The sequence below is a fragment of the Mus musculus genome, chromosome X, assembly GCF_000001635.26.
Source record: "Mus musculus strain C57BL/6J chromosome X, GRCm38.p6 C57BL/6J".
NCBI lineage: Eukaryota > Metazoa > Chordata > Mammalia > Rodentia > Muridae > Mus > Mus musculus.
In genome coordinates, this window is record NC_000086.7 from 51,737,926 (window position 1) to 51,759,361 (window position 21,436).

General features: G+C 39.2%; 1 protein-coding gene and 1 long non-coding RNA gene across 3 annotated transcripts in view; one reads left to right on the forward strand and one right to left on the reverse strand.

Moving 5' to 3' along the window:
• Positions 1-21,436, forward strand: part of Gm35727 — a 182,310-nt gene that overhangs the window by 56,169 nt on the left and 104,705 nt on the right. The window lies entirely within an intron of this gene.
• The window catches only part of Usp26 (ubiquitin specific peptidase 26), a 48,567-nt gene continuing 41,872 nt past the window's right edge, over positions 14,742-21,436 (reverse strand). Inside the window, exon 8 of one of the 2 annotated variants that reach the window (XM_017318645.1) lies at positions 14,742-19,548. In XM_017318645.1, coding sequence (XP_017174134.1) covers positions 16,964-19,471 — 2,508 coding nt within the window. In that variant the 5' untranslated portion in view covers positions 19,472-19,548 and the 3' untranslated portion in view covers positions 14,742-16,963. The remainder of the gene's footprint in view (positions 19,549-21,436) is intronic. The other variant, NM_031388.2, reaches the window with a different exon arrangement.

Here is a 21,436-nt window from a genome sequence, read left to right on the forward strand (position 1 = left end):
AAAGGGGGAGTGGGTGGGTAGGGTAGTGGGTGGGGGAGGGTATGGGGGACTTTTGGGATAGCATTGGAAATGTAAATGAGGAAAATACCTAATAAAAATATTTAAAAAAAAAACCTTTCCTCAAACAAAGTAGAAGGCAAGAGTTGACATATAAGGGTGTCCTCTGACCTGAACACATGTGACAACACTAAAAAATCATGCGTACACAAGTCACACATTTATTTTTATTGTTTTTAAAAGGTGTCTACTATTTTTACTTAGGTGCATCTTGTGTTTATGCCACGTGTTTGTGGGTACCCATATAGACCAGAAGAGGGCCTCAGATCCCCTGGAACTGGAGTTACAGGCAATTTTCAGCAGCTCAAAGTTGATGCTGGGAAAGGCACTCCAGTCCTCTAGAAGATGCAAGTGCTTTTAACTGCTCAGCCATGTCTCCAGCTCCCAAGAGACACTAATCTAATTGGAGTGACTGAGCAAATCACTAAAGAGAAATGGGGTTGATGTTACATGTTAGAATCATGGAAGTTTGAGAGGGAAACTCCCTAAAAGCAGTTGGTAAAGTGCTTGCTTTGCAAGCATGATAATTGAAATTCAAGTATCCATATGAAAAAGCCAGTACTGGAGAACTGAAGACAAGAAGTGCCTTAGGGCTCACTGACCAGACTCCATGATAAGTGCCAGCCCAGTAAGAGACTCATCCAAAGGATGTAAATGGTTTTCCTATGTATAATACCTAAGTTTTTTTCTGACATCCACATGAATGAACACACATTTTCATGTGCCCCCACACATACATCCACAGGGGAAAAATCCATTTTTTTTTAAAGAAAAACTTTAAGTAACCCATTGCAACTTGGAAACCATTCTAACCATAGTATCTACAGGCATAACAAAAGAAAGGGAAACTTTCTATGTTTTCCATTTGATGAAGGCTTAATGTAGGCTAGAAGGGAGCAGATGTTGGGGAGTGAGGTGAGTATGCAGTGTAAATAGATGGGCAGCCAAAGGATGTTTTTATTTAGGATCTGCTGATTTCTGGAGTGGTCGGTAAGAAGTTCCTCTGCATTCTGAACTCAGAAAAGGCTGAGAATGGTGAAAGTTCAATGACTTGAAGGATGGATAGAAGCCAGGCTCAAGTTTGATCAAACAGTGTTGATTGGTATTTTTCTATAGTGCTCAGCAGGTACTAATGGTACACTTTTATTTACATCACAGGCAATGGAAATTTGGAGTCTGGCCTTGTTACAAGTAAACAAGGCAGGTTTGTACATGTGAGGAAAGGTGATCAATTCCTTACAGGGTTATGTGCTAGAAAACACGAGTGTGGGATGGTCAGAGCTGGTGGTACATGATTCCAATCCTTGTACTGGGGGGACTGAGGCAGAGGAATCAGGGATTTGAGTTAAAACTCAAACCTGGAAAATGCTGATTCTCTTTCTTCTTAGCAGTCATTAATTGATTGTAGCTTTTACTGGGGGAAGGGTTATGAGAGTTCTATCATCCAAAAATGTACACATACTTATCGCAAGCTAGACTCAACCGATCCCTCAACCCGCAGGAGAATCAGGGTCCCAGTACTCAGGTGGACAAGGACTCAGCAAAATGAGAAACAGACACACAAGAGAGTGCTGGATCTGAGTGTAATTTCTCAAAGTGAGCATCAGACTTATATTACAGAAGAAAACAAGGAAGTTAGGTGATACATTAAGGTCATCCAAGGTACATTGCGGTTACCCAATGCAAAATGACTCTTTACACAAAACAGAGAAATGCATACATAAAAGCTGACAGGAATTGGGCAGTGTTTACAACTGGGATAAAAATCAATGTTTATAGATGAGATAAAAATCAGTGTGTACAACTGGGATAAAAATCAGCCCTACCTAAGGCCAGCTTATTCTTAGAAGCTAAGAGCAAGGGCTTTATGCCATAGTTCCAATCCTAGTCTAGGCCATTGTAAATTCCAGTATATGGGAGTGGCTCAGCTGTTATTCTAAGTATTTACTCTAGTTCCTTCTTAGACCACAACCCACCGTCTTCCTAGACCATTGTAAACTCCTGTATATGGGAGTAACCTAGTTGTTATTTTAAGTATCTGTATGGAACCTCCATTTAACAGAGGAGCCCACCAATTTTCTTATAATATGTACTGTAGTCTGCCATACCTGACTGTAATGAGAATTCTAAGTAGAACTTGCCCTGAGATTTCTACTCTAATGCAGTAAACTGCAATGCCTGATTACTTTCACTATCTCTCTGTCAACACTGGAGGCTTTTTGTCTGAATGAATAGCATTCTTACTAAATTCAACGATTTCCTAAAATATTGGAACACTGGTGGAGGCCAATCTAACTTATCTATTTGTCAAATCATTCCTTTGAAGCACTTATAATAAAACAATACTGAAAGAAAACCCTTCACTAGACTATCGCAAGGACATATCTGGGCCACATTGTGTTATGGAATGCCAAAAAGCACCAGGAGACCAGTTTCTGTGAAACTTTTTGCCTCAGGGCTGCGGCCAAGCTTTTGGACTTGTCACGCATACTGACTGGAGTGGATGTGGCACATACTACACACACAAACACACACACACACACACACACACACACACACACACACACACACAGTCTAGGGAGAAGGTGGATTATACAATAGACTAGGATTGTAACTATGGCAAGGGCATAAAGCCCTTGCCCCTGGCTTCTAAGAATAAGCTGACCTTAGGTAGGGCTGATTTTTATCACAGGTGTGTGTGTGTGTGTGTGTGTGTGTGTGTGTGTGTGTGTGTGTGTGTGTAATTTAAATGAATTTATGCCACTTGGGGTGATACTGCTCTTCACAAGAGCCATAGACTACCCAACAAAATCCCCAGTGCCAGGCATGGGAATCCTCCCTTCAAATTGTAGGTCAGGAGAGCACAAGAAACTCCAAAAACCAATATAGGTTATTGCCATTGCCCTTGATTGCCTTCCAGAACTTGAAGAAAAACAGTATCACTAAAGACATGACACACTTCAGACCCAAGACTTGGAGAAATAAATCTGGAACTGACCTGGATGCCTCCTCTCTGAGAATTGGCTCATAATATCCAAAGCTGCCCAGGGAGAAAAGCTATCAACAGTTCTACCCAACTGTAAAACTTATAAATCTCTCATTATTTTATTCTTTCTCTCTTTCTCTCTCTCTTTCTTTCTTTCTTTCTTTCTTTCTTTCTTTCTTTCTTTCTTTCTCTCTTTCTCTCTCTCTTTCTTTCTTTCTTTCTTTCTTTCTTTCTTTCTTTCTTTCTTTCTTTCTTTCCTTCCTTCCTTCCTTCCTTCCTTCCTTCCTTCCTTCCTTCCTTCCTTCTTTCTTTCTTTCTTTCTTTCTTTCTTTCTTTCTTTCTTTCTTTCTTTCTTTCTTTCTCTTTCTTTCCTTCCTTCCATCCATCCATCTATCTATCTATCTATCTATCTATCTATCTATCTATCTACCCATCTATTTTTGATTTTTGAAAACAGGGTTTTCCTGTGTAGTCCTGGCTATCCTGTCTCAGCCTTGAGAGTGCTGGAATTAAAGGCATGCACCATCAGCACCACCTGGCTGAATCTCCCATTATTTAAATGGAAGTGATTAGTCTAAATATATTCAAACAGCTCTTCAGTAATAATATACTGAGCTTGAGTTGGAGCTTGTGTTCTTGATGGCCTACTTCAGTTTTTGAAGTCAGAGATTTAGGTTCTACTTTAGTGGTTAATTATGTAATAACATAAGAAAAGACAATTCATAATTTTTTATTTTATTTTTTGTTTGTTTCATTTTAATTATTGTTATTTTATGTGTATTGTTGTTTTGACTGTATGTATGTCTGTGTCAGATACTGAAGTTACAGACAGTTGTGAGCTGCCATGTGGGTGCTAGGAATTGAACCCAGGTCTTCTGGAAGAGTATTCAGTGATTTTTTTGTTTTTTTTTCTTTTCAATTTTTTATTAGATATTTTCTTCATTTACATTTCAAATGGTATCCTGAAAGTCCCCTATGCCCTCCCCCCGCCCGCCCTGCTCCCCTACCCACCCACTCCCACTTCTTGGCCCTGGTGTTCCCCTGTACTGGGGCATATAAAGTTTGCAAGACCAAGGGGTCTCTCTTCAGTGTTTTTAATGCTCAGCCATCTCTCCAGCTCCAGATATGGCAATGTGAGACTCATTTCATTTGCAATTTGCTCCTTTGAATGTATCTATGCAACTTTTAATGGATTGATTGTTTAATTAATATGTACATGCCTGCAAGTGCCTGCCTGCAAAGGTCAGGAAGAATCCAGGTCCTCTCTGGAGGTGGAGTCACAGAAGGTTGTGAGCTACCACATGGGTGTTGGGTCTTATGTAAGAGCAGTATGTGCTCTTAACCACAAAACCATATTGCCAGCTCCTCTATGAAAGTTCTATGGCTCACCCCAGTTATCAGACCTGTCCTTAAAATTCTCTAATCACATTTGCTCTCCAGTCCCATTTCTCTGGTCCAGTACAGGTTACATATATTCATGTACCTGTTAGGCTCAGAGGATTTTTACTTGAGTTCACTGTTTTGAGCCTGGCTGGTAGTAATGGGAATGAAAGGAAACCAACAGATGATTGATATGATATGATATTGATATGATTGATATGATATTGATATGGTGGTTGAGACAGACAATGGAGTTGAAAACTGATGTTTTGATTCTAAGGTTTTGATAGCCCCACATATTTTCTATCCACAACTATGTTATCCACTTTTTTCTTGTAGTAGAGATGAGGTGCTCAATTAATCCTTGTTGAGGTTATCCAAATGCACTTTAACTGAAATATTTTCTCTTTTGGGTATTTGTTGAACGTCTTTGTACACTGCTATATGCCCTTATTCCTTGTTAGAAATTGTGTTTGTTAAACATGTGGGGGACTAGTACCAATAAAAGCCTCCTACCTCATGTTCCCTGTTCTCTGCATGTAGTCTCTATGCTTAGAGTGTATATACCATCACACATTCATTTTCCCTCACTCATGCATTCTATTCTGGTGCACCACTAAATGTCCCAATTTCTTTTCTTCTTCCTCACACCTACCCTATGTTTAATTTAGAGCAGAAAAGCATTCAGCTTCATGTACCCTGAAATATCTTACCTGTTAGAAGTACAATTATTCCCAATTAAATTTCAAATACTAGCAGTGATAGGTTATGGAAGGTGGCTAGCAAGCTTTCCATATATACATACACATATACATACATGTGTTATATATTATATAATGTATATATGTAAATACACAATATATTATATAAGTACATATAATGTATATGTACATTATATATAATATAAAATAATACTATATACTATACAATATATTATTATATAATATATAATAAATAAATATGAATCACATGCATACATATACATATGCATATACATATACATATACATATACATATACATATACTTATACTTATACTTATACTTATACTTATACTTATACTTATACTTATACTTATACATATACATACATACACACACACATATAATTTAGTATTTCAGGCTTCAGGCTTTGTGGATCCTATATTTTCTTACAATTTCTGAACTCTAGACTTGGCTGTTCCTGGAGGACCAGATTTAGTTTCCAGCGTTCACATCGTGAAGCTCATAACCACTTGTAACCCCAGGTCCAGGGGCATCCCATGCCTCTGGCCTCCTCAACCATCTGCACTCACTTGCTCTTATCCACACAATATACATTACTTAAACAGAAGTCATTTCTTTTTTAAAGGGGGCTAGAGAAAAGGCCCAGCAGTAGAGCACTAGCTACTCTTGTGGAGGACCTGGGTTGTACTCCTAGCTCTCAACAAGGCTGCTTATCACCATCTGTAACTGCAGTTCCTGGGGATATGGCACCTCCTTCTGGCTTCCATGGGCACTAGGCATTTATGTGATGTATATGTATATGTATATGTATATGTATATGTATATGTATATGTATATGTATATGTATATGTAGGCATATATATGCAAACAAAATAATCGTACACAAAATAAAAATGAAAAATTTAAAATGTAACTTCTCGGGCTTGAGAGGTGGCTCAGTGGTTAGGTGCACTTGCTCCTCTTGCAGAGGGCCTGGATTAGGTTCCCAGCACCCACATGGCAGCTCAAAGTTATTCCTAGCTCTCGGCTTCATGCAGGCAAAACAGCCATACACTACACATAAAATAAGACAAATCTAATTTTAAAAACTTAGCATCTTGGTTGTTGCAGTTAGGGCATAGGTTTAAAAAAATTGATATGACTATGTCCAATAAACTTATTCATAAAAATGTCAGACTATCCACAGTGCATGGTTTATTGATTCTAGCGTTCAGTTTTGACATCCTGGTGTCCCTAAAATAACAATGTAAAGGCAATTGTCATTCTGCTTCAACTGTCACTCCCCCAACTCCCCCTACACATTTTGTATTTTAGTGGCAGTAAACTTTGTGATGTGATATGAAGACAAGGCCAGGGAATAAGTATTCCCAGTGTGAGCCTTGGTGTGGAAAGTTACAGATAATGCCATTGTCAGGCAGAAGCATGGATATGCCTTGACAGTGTTAGCAGGGGCTTGAGATATGTACAAATAGAATTAAAAGGGAAATCAGATGATGTGACTGTCAAATGAAAATACTCCATTCTTGGAAAACTAGTAATTTCACTTTTGTGATTGCGACACCAGAAACCTAAAGGAACATATTTTTCTCTTTCCATGATGTCACAATTTATTCAAGAACAATAAATTCATAAGGTTTTGCAGTTTCAATGACAGCAATTTGTCATATAATCCACCTAACTTGGTAGCCTGGCTGAGGCAAATGCAGTTATTTTATTGCTAATATTAAATTGCACACAGTACACATGAACTATATCTATACATCTATATGCATGTATATGGGTTACAGAATGAATGCAAATTAAGGAAGCTGCAGCAGAATTCAAGAGGCTTCGGAAGAAGGCTGAGAAAGAGACTCTGTTGATAAAATACTAAATTGGGCCAGTGATAGGACAGAGTTGCTGAAGTTGGGTTTCAGAGCAAAGCTGAAGTAGTTTTTCTTTTTTAAAGTGTGTCTGATACAGGTGGGATGGGTTGTCATCCCACAGTTAAAAACTCTGACCTAGGCAGCCTACACCACCTGATATGAGCCCCCCAACACACATACACCAGAGGACTGGCCTCAGTGGGAGATATGCCTAACCATCGAGAGACTTGAGGCCCCTGGGAGTGGGGAGGCCTGGTATGGGGAGAGGGACATCCTCTTGGAGCCACAGGGGAGGAGGAAAGGGATGAAGACTGTGGGAAGTAGGACTGGGAGGGGGCAAGGACTGGACTGTAAAAAAATATAAAAGTAATTTTAAAAAATTGGAAACAGTGGTGAGGCAGGCAGTTCAGTAGACTGTCAACACCAGGGGACCCAGCTAAGTCAGGTTCCTTGATTCTTGACACACATAGCAGGTACTAGATGATAGTTTAATATTAGGGCATACCATCAATATAAGGAAGGTGTCCATCACTTTATGGGGTTATTTTTGGGTCTGGTGTGTCCAGAAGCTCTTGAGTTTATTTTCCCTGATTTGATTTCAATATGCCCATGTACCCTTAGTTTCATTTTACTCCAATAAACTTAAGAGTATCTCTCTTCCAATTCCCAGAAATAACTAATGTATAAGTCTGTATAAGATGGGGAAAGGGTACCTGACATATAATGCAGTTTTCTAGATCCTCCTAGGGGCTATAGCCATCCTTGTGAGTCTCTTAGGGTAATACACTGCTTGAACAACCAGTTTTATACAATATGGATGTCTTAGTCAGGGTTTCTATTCCTGCACAAACATCATGACCAAGAAGCAGTTGGGGAGGAAAGAGTTAATTCAGCTTACATTTCTACATTACTGTTGATCACCAAAGGATGCAGGGCTGGAACTCAAGCAGGTCAGAAAGCAGGAGCTGATGCAGAGGCCATGGAGGGATGTCCTTTATTGGCTTGCTTCCCCTGGCTTGCTCAGCCTGCTCTCTTAAGAACCAAGACTACCAGCCCAGAGATGGTCCCACCCACAAGGGGCCTTTCCCCCTTGATCACTAATTGAGAAAATGCCTTACAGCTGGATCTCATGGAGGCATTTCCCTAACTGAAGCTTCTTTCTCTGTGATAACTCCAGCCTGTGTCAAGTTGACACAAAACTAGCCAGTACATGGAGTAACATGAGAGTAGGGCATAGGGGACAGAGCAATGATGGTTCAGTGGCTATGAGCACTTGCTGCTCTTTCAGAGGACACGGGTTTAGTTCTGAGCCCCACATGGCAGTTTATAACCATCTGTAACTCCAGTTCAAGGACCTGATGCCATTTTCCAGTCTCTGTGTGCATCAGGAATATACAAAATGTACACGTACACATACAAACACTCACATGCATAAACGTAAATAAAACCCTTTTTTTTAAAAAAATAGTAGGGTATAACCTGATTTTGTAACAATTTGTACAAAACAGTAATTGTTACTGTAACCATAAAACTGAATAGTTGGCTGAATTTTACATAGTACCCTGAAGAAGCTTTCCTATGAATTGGGTTTTTGTTGTTGTATCCTTATTACTGTCTATGTGCAATTTTGTTTCTAAAAATATTTTTCTTATCCTGTAAAAATCTAGCATTATAACATATAGTTTTCTTTTACAAAATGGATTCTTTTGCTCAGTCTTTTCTGAGTTTCTGGATTTAGCATATATGATGGTTAGCTGTCTGCCAACTTGGCTAGGGTTTATGCTATTTAGCCAAATAGTAATCTAAGGATGGCAATGCAGGTATTTTGTAAATGTGGTTATTATCTACAATCTAGTTGAGCTAGTAAAGATAATGTGTGTGAACCTGGTTAAACCTGCCTAAAGAGCAAAACCTGATTTTTTTTTCCTTAAGAAATTCTGCCTCAAGTATGCAGTAGTCTCTAGCCCAGCAGTTTGCTTTGTGTATTTCAGACTCAAGACTAGAATACTTGACTCCTACATTTGGTTCTAGCCTACTGTGCTACCTCTCATACTTTAGACTTGCCATCTGTATTAGTCAGTGTTGTCAAGATATAAATAACCAATAGGATAGGTAGGTAGACAAATACCGATGGGTAGATGAACTAATCGTGAGGGATTGGCTTATGTGATTAGAAAGGTCAAGAAGATTCATGAGCTGTATCTTGCTAGCTAGATTCTCATGGGAACAGATGGGTGCAGTTCCAGCACAAATTCAAAGGTCTGAGAACCAGAGAAGTATTAATGTTTGCATTTCAAGGCCCACTGACCAAGAATGCTTGCCTGGGAGCAGATGGATATACTATCTGAAGCAGAGAACAAATATGCCTCCCCTTTATCTTTTTAATTCGAATCAGGTCTTCAATAAATTATAATGGCCAGCTCTATTTGTTAGCACAATCTACTCTCTTCTATCAAGTTAAACACTAGTATTTCCCAGAAAATCCTCCACAATATACCAGGAAATGTTTGCCAGCTGTTTAGGCACTCCTTTTCCTTGTCAAGCTAACATATAAAATTGACATCATTTCAATTATATGTACATAGGTATGTATAAGTTATACATTGTCATATACACAAATTTTGTTGATCCTGTTAGTCTGGTGAACCGTAGCAAAAAGAACACATTATGGTTGAAAGAGTAGCCTACCTATACCACTCCTTCAAACAGAAAAATTAGAAAGCATACATATATGTTGGCTAAATTATTCTAGGCCATTTATTAGCTAGTTTTGTCTCCTATACTAGTAATCCCAAGCACTGAATTTTTAAATGTCTGTTAATAGAAACCAACCACTTTCTCCTTTTTTGGGGGCAACTGCATGTGGTGTGCATGTGTGTTCCTGTGCTTGTGAGTAAACATAAATGTGGAAGCCAGCGGTTTGATGTTTGGTGTCTAAATTGTTCTGCATCTTTTATATTGAGACAGTTTCTCTGGTTGAACCCAGAGCTTGCCTGTTTGGCTAGTCTAGCCAGTCAACTTACCCCCGGCATAGCTGTGGGGGATGTTTAAGTCAGTCTTATGAAGGGAAAAGTGGGATGGGGCTAGGCACCACAAGCTCCTGTAAGTAACTCCTCCAAGGGTGTTAGGATATGCATTAGAATATGGCTCCAGGCACACCGGTGAGACAGCAAAAAGAAACTGAGGCCAAGGTGGTGGCTATTTCTTGGAAGTTCTCACAGACAGTGATACTCTCCGCATTCCTCCGAAGCCCAATGAGCAGGGCTTTCATTGGAGCACGGTGGTGTGGTGAGATACAATTGGCCAATGATTTAGGGGCCTGGGGTTGGCTCAAACACTTAAAGTTTATGGGCTGGGCAATAAAGTCAGATCTTCAGCCTGATGCTGGTGTCTGTAGTTGGATTTCCTGGAGGAGTCATGTGACTCCGTTGCCTCCCATCCCCCCACCCCCCAGATACCCAGTCTTCCACCATGCACATCAGGCTTTCATGTTAGGTGTGGGGTACCTGACCTTCAGTCCTTATGCTTGTATGGTTAAGTGATTTATACATCTTCCCAGGCCTTACACACACTTTTAAGTTACAGAAACAAACATTTCTGTGGTTTCACCTTTGGAATATTCTTAGTGGGTGAGTCAAAATTGAGCCATGAACCAGGATGGTGGGTCATAAATGGAGGGGCCAGAGTGATGTACACTGTATCTGTTACTGATGCACATCTTGAACTGTAACCACCTAATAAAACCATCCGGCAGTAGCCTCTCATGCTACCAACACAGCCAACTGAAGCATGAAAATGAGGTGACGGCTTATCTCTCAACTTCCTTTTAGAGAGAATAAATGTCAACTAGGGTACTTTGATTCTGAATTCAATAACATTTGCAACATTTTACATAAGTATATTACACCACATAAAACCCAAAGAAATGTCACATTAAAAATCTTTGGATTTAATTTTGAGTATTACAACTAGAACATCTCATCTAGTCTTCCATCTGTCTGGATCAGCCAGAGGATAGGAAGTTAAAACCAGAGTTCAACATTAAGGAAACCCTATAAATGTCTATAGGATTTACAAAACCTGTATGTTGTGTGTATGTCGGGGGCACATTCATAGGCCAAATCCAGAAAGGGTCCCAATCCTGAGGGCCAAGATTCCAACCCTGCTGAAACTTTAATGGCAGCCTACTGATGACAGAGCTTACTTGAGTTACCAAACATGACTCCACTATCTGTAGAGCAGGTGTACAGTAAGAACTCAGGAAAACCTTGACCTGTGTATGGAGTTATGGGCACGCAAAAGGGGATTTCTGGCAGTAATGCTTAAAGGCACAAGCAAGGTTAAAACCAATGGCAATGCATAATGTCATGGCCAGTGACATGGAATGCTAATATAACGGGAAAGATGAATTATTCCATAATGCCATCTGGAGGACTGGGTATTAGACAGCTACAAATAAGCACTTGAGAAAGGCTCAGGAGCAAGGAGACAGGCCACTGTTATAAGCCAAGGCCCACAGTATGTGGTGTCCATTAAAATATAGGGGGAAAGTTATTCCACCATTTGGCTGGGGTTTTGTAGGTCATGAGGGACCTCATATTCTGGGTTTGTGGCTGGGGACAATATACTGTAACTAGGTACTCTCACACCTGCACAGCCAGTCCATCACCAACTGGGACTAGCAAGAGAAGTCCCACTTGCAGTATAGTTGAAATACCTTGTTGGGAAACAGAACATGCTTACTGGTAGTGATGAAAAGTATTCTGTCCTTTATTTGTGAGTATAGTATGTTGAAGTAGGTATACTTGAAGCTGAGGAGCAATACATGCTAGCTAGCAGTTTCCATACCCTTAGCTTCTATACTCACGTGGCACATATAGCAACATGCCTTTGAATCAAAACAACTCTATTTCTACCTAACTGAATACACCAATTTTACCTGTTATTAAGGTTTTTACTCTTTTACAGGAGGCTCAAGCCAATAAAATTCAGTAAGGCTTCCATTAAATATACTGTTACCTACATAACAGTATAAGTTAGCCTACAGTAAACTTGTGTGTAAACTCAGAAATTGGAATCATAATAGTAAAATAAAAAAATACATCAATGTTGCATATAATAGGAATATGCAAAGTAACTATAATCTTTATATTTCTAACTGATGTTTTGATTTTAGTTACCCATTACCTTTTGTTTTTCTGGGGGGGGGGGAACCTCAGTAGCTTTGATGTTTTAATATGGTACTATGTCCCAAACTACACTTCACCAGTCTGCCTTTGTAGTGGATTTCCTTGACTTCTATTGGTGATGTGTGATAGCGTATCACATAAAAAAGTCCTTATCCCAGTCACTGATAGCAAATGCTACAGGTAGTAAAAATTTAGGTTTCTGGCCAGAAAACAGTGCTATCATAAACTATCTGTATGGGCCCAATCTAATCCTAATTGTTCTTAAATGTGAAAAAAACAAACAAAAGAGCCATTTCATTGTTAAGAACTCAGTCTAGGGCTAGTGAGATTGCTCAGCTCTTCCAAACATCCTGAGTTCAAATCCCAGGAACCACATGGTAGCTCACAACCACCCATAATGAGATCTGATGCCCTCTTCTGGCACATCTGAAGACAGGTACAGTGTACTTCTGTATAATAATAAATAAATCTTTGGGCTGGAGCAAGTGGGGCCGACTGGAGTAAGCGGGGTTGACCGGGGCGAGCAGAGGTCCTAAAAATTCAATTCCCAACAACCACATGAAGGCTTACAACCATCTATCTGTTCAGCTACAGTGTACCCATATACATAAAATAAATAAATCTTTAAAAACTAAGAACTTAGTCCAACATTGCTAACTTTGAAAATTGAGGGTAAGTGCCAAGGACTGTGGGTAGTTAGAAAAACACACATTCTGTGCTTACAACACCAACAATTGCAGCTTTGCTGACAACTTGATTTCAGCCTACTGATAACAACCTGGACTCCTAATATCTAAAATGAAAATGTAGTAAAATTTGTGTTATTTTAGGCTCTTGTGTTAACCTGTTAGAAATAAAAAGAAAAATATTAAGCAACAGGAGTTTTGCTCCTGGGATTACCTAGAAATGTGATTAATCAATCTACAATAAATAACAACTATTGAGTCAATGGTATAATTTTTAATATTTTATTTGAAACAACACATAGGCAGTATACAACCCAAACTTCCTCCTTTAGCTGCCCTGTATTTAGAAGTGCTACATGCTAAAGAACATTTCCAGTATAAAAACTCCCCATCAAAATGGTCTTGCAATCTCAAAATAAAAGATGTTAACTTTTTGTACCTTACAATTTTGGGGCCAGGTGTTAGGATGCATGTCTAATCCCAGGACATGGGAGACAGAAGCAGATGGATCTCTATGAATTCCAGGCCACCTAAGGCTGCATTGTGAGATTGCCTCAATAATCACCCCCAACCCCCATATCCAACTCTTTCTCTTCTACTCTCCTGTCTTTCCTGTTCTAAAGTCTACTTATGTACATGGGCTCAGAATTAAAGATGCCTGAAGACTGGAATTTAGAAGCCCAAGTGTTGGGAGTTTCCCTCTCTACATAAAACTCCCAACATCCTTAATTGTCTCAGTATTAGAGAGACAGAAAAATCCCTCATTCTGTCCATAATAGGTTTATACATAAGAGTATTTCAATTGAAAAGACTCTTATCATCCACATGCTTCAGCAATCTCAGGTCTTCCTTCAATTGTCTACTACATTCTACACTCTACCTCGAAAGAAGAGAACCTCAAGTGTTTACATTTGGTTTCCTCTTAAAGGGCATTATTTAGAGCTGAAGAGATGGCTCCAGAGCACCTATAATGAGATTCAAGGCTCTCTCCTGATATTCGGCCATACATAGTACACTCATTTATAAAAAATACAGAAACAAAAGGGCATTAACTGACTTCGCTAAAAGCACTAAATTTTTTTGTTTGTTTTTCTTTCTTTTTTTGTTTTTTTTTATTTTTTGTTTTTTGTTTTTCAAGACAGGGTTTCTCTGTGTAACCCTGGCTGTCCTGGAACTCACTCTGTAAACCAGGCTGGCCTCGAACTCAGAAATCCGCCTGCCTCTGCCTCCCAAGAAAGCACTAAATTCTAATTCACTCCTCAAAAGGCCACCAGAAATAATGCTATCAAAGCCAGACATAGTGGCCTCTACCTTTAATCATACCACTTGGGGAGTAGATTTCAAGGCCAGTTTTGGCCTACAATGGCAAGAAAAACCCCATCTTAAAAAGAAAAATAAAGGGTAAAGAAAAGAAACACCTATGCCACTATATTGGAACTGGAACTACCCCATACACTAGGAGATAAACACATATTGGCCAAGATAGGATTGAAAACCCATTCCTGTGTGCACGTAAGATAACATATTAGCACAATCATTTACTCCAATGCAGGTATACAGTATTATAGACACATTGCTTCAAAGGCAAGAGAAGACATTCCAGAAAGCACAGGCTTAGCATTACGAGTGCTAAGTCTGATTGCTCAGTGTTTACAGAAAAGCATGCCTAAGATGCACATAGCTTTCCCCACATGGCAGATCATCCCCACAGACATCTTTCACATAATATCAAAGCTTATTACTCAAGTTAGATTTTTTTAGGTCTTACTAGTCCATATTAAAAGCAGGTATTGTGTACTCGTTAAAGAAACAGAATGCCATTCTACAAAGATGAAAAACAATCCATAACTCTTCTTATAATGTTGAGTGCATGAAACCATTCAGTTTTGCAGATTAAGTCCTAGTATATAAAAGTCCTTTAATGTTACTCAAGTGACTCTTGGAGAAGATCAAACCGGTGAAGTGGGCTCAGATCATCAAGGGCCAACATGATACTTGTTAGCTGACAAGCAGAAAGACATGCCAGTTCCGTGAGCATAAATCAGCTTTCCCATCCTTAAGATCAAGGTCTGAGGATACCCAGTACCTTTACCTCTGAGGAAAAGGAGGACTTTGGGGTCCAGTGTCATCTACACATGTCCAAGTGGATTCAAATGTTTATCCGCCTCACTTATCGTATATTGCCGGGATTTTGTTGAATTCAGTTGATACTTATTTACAAAACCAAATCCTGACTAACAACAACAACAAAAAAGTTTCTATGAAATGACCAACTAAACAGTAAAAGGTACTGCACATACAAAAGCAGGATCTCCGAAATGAATTGAACATTAGATTCTCCATTGGATTATTGCCCTCTGTAATAATACTGGGGATTAGTAAATCTGCAACAGAGTCCACATATCCCATGAGTTCCCACCTTCCTGATGGTACTGATTAGGCCGCTCTTAAAACCACTGCATCAGAATACAGACGGTAGGGGTGTGGTCATGGCTTTGCTCTTATTTGGCAAGAGTAGAGTCCAGGCTTCTACTTGGTCCCTGATGTACTTGTGAGTCCATTCTCAGACTCTGTGGGAACAGAAGTAGAAGCACCTTCAAGATTGACCAGAAAGAGATTCTGTGGTGAAGGGAATCTGGCTTCCAGAAGATATTTGACCAGAACAAGAAATCTCACTGTCTCAAGATCTCAATGGTATTGTAGCATGTACAGTGCTTCCATTTTTGATGATGAGTTGAAAAGCAGCTGAGAAGCTGCCATTGGAACCTAGAAGTAATCAAAAAACTGTTGATGCCATAAGCAAGTGAGGAACCTAGAACGAGAGGGCTGCAGTCAATGAGCAGTTAACCAGAGTTGTCATTTGGGAAAGGATATCCACTGAGGAGGAACACTCAAAGGCAAAGCATCTGGTTTGGCAGCTGGAATGAAAGGCCAGGTGATAAGGAACCGCAGGATGCTCTATCAAAGAGCTGAAGGCCAGACGGGAGAGAAGCTCGATTTCTACAAACTTATGACTGAGACATATCAGAAAGCCACTGAAGAGGTGAAAAAGTTCAAGCATCCAGATTGGCTACATCTGTAGACCAGGATCCTCCAGTGTTATCAGAAGGCTCTCAACTGATCTATTCTGTCCAGTTAATACAAGTACGGTGTCAACCATCCCAAACAGAGAATTCTGGAGAAAGGAGCACACAGTAGGTCCCGAGCACATGCAGAGCTCCTTCAACGTTAATTCTAGAAGTGGAAATTGTTTTTTTCCTAATAAGAAAATAACCCCATTAAAGACAAGACAACTAAAGACAGACACTGGAAAACAGACTTAACAAAATCAAACTATTTTGAAAACAGTTTATAAAACCAAGGCCTAAATCAGAGAACAGTAAGAACATTGTTCAGTGTTAATGAAAACTCCTAAAAATCAACAAAAGCTAAATGCAGCCCTCTCCCCATTTTTGTATTTTTTCCAACATGTGCAGCCATAAAATGTTCTCTTCTCTCTTCACTTAAGCATCACCATTAATTGGCATCCACTGTGAGAAAGCCAGGAGGGGAGGATGACACCGAACCATTCCAAATGTAGAAAGAGCAAGAGAGCAGCAGGCTGGGGTAACAGCGCTGGATAGACTCGTCTGAACTGTGCTGTGTCTGGGCATGTGTGGTTTTCCTTCTGATATATAAAAGCTTTTTCATTAGAACTTATTATGCTGCCATGCAAGAAAGAAAGCAGAAATGAGAGAAAACATACCTTTTACTGGAAGCAAAATAAGTCATTTTAATCGGTATAAAGGCAACTTTGGATTATATAACTTCCACCAAAATACTGAAAAACCTTACTGTCAATAATAAAATTTATGACAAAATACTATACAAAAGTTACAGTTCCAAACTTGTATAAGAGAACACTCATTAGCATGAGCTGTAATTATAAGACTGATGTGGTCAGGGTTGGAACAAACGTTTCTCTATAAATGTTCGTTGAGCTGTTGGTCCTGGGCTAATTATCTGTCCTTCTCTATCCAATTTAGATAAGTGAGGCATTTGGATAGACATGTACTGTGAAGCATACACTCCTCTTACTAACCCTTGGATGTGCTGGTAGACTGAGTTTCCTTTGCCAAGAGCTCTTCAAATATATCATTATGCATGTAAAAGAAGACATACCCAGTAGAACTCCGACCCCTATATACAAAGTCCTCTTGGGTTCTTGTTACATGTAGATCACTATAAGTGAACCAACTCTGCCTCTTGAAGTCAAAGGCATCATTGATGTAGTGGCCTCCATTGGGACTGTTCCCAATATGGTTGATAATATTAACAAGCCTGTAAACATTATCTTCTTTTTTATTTAACTTTGTTGGATCCACCTTGCGTGTAGGCTTTGCCTTCTTATCGAGATCATCACTGCATCGGGAGCTCTTACTGGAATCTGATGAGCTCTGTGAACTCTGACTACTATCCTGGGTATGTGACAGTGTAGTTTTCCCAAGGTTTTCTGTCTGTTCCTGGGAGATTGGTTTTGGACGGCTTTGAGTAAGTGCCTCTAGGGAAATCTGCTTATCACTTCTCCCTTCGTTACATTTCTCAGCCTGTTGGTACTTTTGGGCCTCCCTGATACTACCAGAATCTAAATCACTGGGTCTATGCTCTTCCTCATGTTTCTTGAGTTTCTCAGTCTCCTTTGTAAGTTCTGACCCAACTATATGTGCTGTGTCACCTTTCCCTGAATTTTCCTGCTGCACTTTTCCACTCAACACTTCAGAGACTCTTTTCCCACTTTGTGCTTCTGACTCCCTGTTTGATGTGATGTTTATAGTTTCGAAACCCTTGGATCTAGAGGTCCTCACTGAATTAAAAGGCAATTTGAGTATTTCGGAACCCAACACTTCAAGGGGTTTTAATAAGTCAAGATTCTTAACATGTTCACCTGGGCGAAGGGGTGGGGGCGGTTTTGTGCTTTTGCTACAGTGACAAGACAGCCTTAAGTATTTGGAAACAAGGATGGGCCGCTCATCCTTCTTCATTACCCATGACTCATTAAAGTGATAGCGTTTCAGATGAACAATAATTACCCTGGGTAGCCGGCCAAACCTGTGAAATGAAACAGATTTGTTGTACAAACACTTTTCACACCTATGCTCAAGCTCCTCTGCACTAAAGAAAAGATCTAAAGTGGACTGGATGGACATGTCTTTCCCTCCTTGGGGAATGTTGATAGAAAGGTATCTACTTGGTTCTCCCTTAAAAAGAGTCAGGCCACAAGCTTTACAAAAAATGGAGCTTAGCAACTCAAATTCAAAATTATTGGTAACAGGACAAACGGGCATTTTGTTGATAGTAGCATAATCAGCAAAAATGTCTTTAAGTAAGTAAAAATCCCCCGAATCATTTTCAGACTGCCACATCATGGTTACTCTTTGGAAAGTCTCCTTCAACTGAACTAAACAGAGACTTAAAAACTCATGAGCATCATTCTGCCTGTCAACAGCAAATATCTCTCCAAATATGGGGAGGGCTTTTGTAATACCTATAAGTAACTTCTGTCTAAATCTTGCGTTGTAAATATCTTTCAAAACAAGCAGTTGCATCAAGAGCATGTTAAAATCATCTTTGGGAGCTTTAATCCATGGGAAACCCTGGTTGAATAAATCATTAATAAACAGTGGTATTGAGCATAGAGACTGTAATACAACATTTATATAGCAGGTGTTTCCCACATTAGGCAGGCCTTGCCACAATTTCTCTGGGTAAAGCAAGTATGTCTTCATATATTCATGCCACTCTAGGCCGTTCTCAATACAGTGTGTTTCCAACAGAACTGGAGAAAATAATTTTGTAATGAGATCATTAAGATCACGAACATCCACACCACTATCTTCAGGATAGTTGGTCTCAAATGGAAATCCAAACCCTGGCTTACTGATGTCTACTTCTCTTACATTCCTTTCTTTTCCCTTTTCATTAGAGATACACACCACTAAATTTGCCTCAAAGTCCCTGATACTGTCCTTCAGGTTGCTCTGTTTTTCATTTTTTGCTAAATCAGAGAAAAATCTTTTCCTCTTTATGAATTGGTTTTCTAATAATCCTACATTGTGAAGAAAGGTTGATGAGGATGGAAGCAAAGACAACTCACGAAACATGCACATTTCACTTTCTTTGGGTGATTCAAAGCACTCACTATTTGTTTCACATGAACTTCCAGAGCCATTCAACTCCTGTGCACTTGTGCTAGGCTCACCACATCTCTCATCACTTCTGGCTGGCCGAATACTACCTTGAGAGGTTTTGTCTAGAAATCTCTTCAGTCTTCTGGCATCTGTGGTGGTGAGTTTCTCAACAAACAAGAAATCATTATTTTTAAAAGTCAAATGTAGGTAATTCTGGTCTTCGCCATAGGTTTGAAGGACCACACTTTTAATATTATCGTGTAGTTGCAAAGTCTTAATCTTTCCAGTGCTGAAATAGAGAATAAGTTTAACTTCTCGTTTTCCTACACATGTTTCAATGAGTGCATTTCTTGACTTGGACATTCCTGCCTTTGCACTCCACATCTGGACTTGAGCATTTATCAATATGGGCTCCATACTTCTTTTTTCTTTGCAAGTAAACTCACGTATACTGATTAACAATCTCGGAGTTTCTATTTGTTTCCCAAGTTTACCTAAGGAGACAACAAAGAGACAGCATATAACTTTTTACATACCATGACTATTTCTAATGTTGGCTTTATACAAAAATCGTGGGTCTGTAACCCTTTAGTTACTAACTCAACACCATTTAAGAAAAATCCATGGTTGTAAGATGACAAAAATCTTGATTATCAACCCAAGAACATGATTTTAAAAAATCCAAAAAACAGTTCTTTCATTTCTGAGAGAAATACTTATAGAAAACCCAAACTCCATTCTTAAGCACTGAATCTCTTTTCCTCTGCAGTCTTGTTTTCCATTCTAATTAAATTTCACCTTTCCAATAGAAATTCTAAAACTTTCAATGACTTTTAAGGCACAATTAAAAAGCATACTGAACAGTATGTTCTGTATAGACATATAATGTGCTAATCTTCCTGACACAGAATGACCTCACAGGGAAACCAAAATAAATGTTGAAGCAATTAATTAGAAGCACTACATAGCCCTTACCTCAACTGCGGATGGATGGATATCTCCTGATGAGTAGAGAAATTCAGACATTGGATACTGAGTACATGTATCTACCTCCTTCTAATGCCAGTTACATCACCTTCTTTTATTTGGCACTGAGGAAATTCCATACATTTTACCCTTCATTGCAAAAGTTAAAAAATAAATAGCTTTCTAACTAAGATGATTTTGGTAGCCAGCTCTGCAATTTGACCAAACTGAGTGGGGAAGCTCTTAGTTATATGTTATAGTGCATGCTCCGAATGGAAAAAAAAAAAAATCCAGTGTCAATTCTGAGAACCCAAAATAAATTTTACAAAACTAGTGAAGAAGGATCAGATATATTTAATTACTGAAATGTAAACTTTCCAGAGTACTCGGGGGGATTTACATCAGAAATCATGCTCAGTGATTCATTGGAAGTTATGTGTTCTCCTAACTAGTTAATAGTCTCCCTTAGTCTTGCCTGTGCTGTTACCTAACTCAGTAAACTGTCAGTATCAGGAAAAACTTCTGCTTAATCTGTACTTAAATGACCAAAAATTGAAAACTGGTAGTCTATGGTGAAGTTTTTGTTCTATGCAGTAGTTGTGATCACCCATATATAAAAGTGCACATGCTCCCGAGTTAAATAATGATTATCTTTATCATAGTGAAAACTTTCCATATAAACATTTAGGCATAGCAGCAAATTTAAGCTTTCTACATTTGAGGAAGATATGGGGAGGTTCAATACACCTGTGTAGCTCTGGCTGTCCTGTAAATCACTCTGTAGGCAGGCTGGCCTTGAACAAAAAGTTCCCACCTTTCTTTTTTTTTTTAAAAGATTTATTTATTTATTATATATAAGTGCCCTGTAGCTGTCTAAAGACACACCAGAAGAGGGAGTCATATCTCGTTACGGATGGTTGTGAGCCACCATGTGGTTGCTGGGATTTGAACTCAGGACCTTCAGAAGAGCAGTCAGTGCTCTTAACCACTGAGCCATCTCACTAGCCCCACCTTTCTGCTTCTTGAGTGCTGGGATCAAAAGTATGCAACACGACATCTGACTTCAAATTGTCTAGATTATGTACAGTTCACTGTTCTTCTGTGGATGCTAAGCACGGGTTTAAACATTTTTCTCTCCACAACAGTTTTAGCTTGTTTAAATATTCAACAAAACCTACACCTTAGCATTCAGATCTACTTTCAGAGTTTCTACAATCCCCAATCAATCTGTACACTATCCTCCCAAAAATGTAATGTCCTTTCTTTCTAATGATACTCATAATAATTTAAATCCTCTTGGCATTTCTACTCTCGATATTCAAAAAAACAATTAGGAGCTAGGCATAATGTCACAAGTCTTTAGCCAGAGCACTTTGGAAGCAGAAGCAGGTGGCTCTCCAGGAGTTTGAGGTTGGC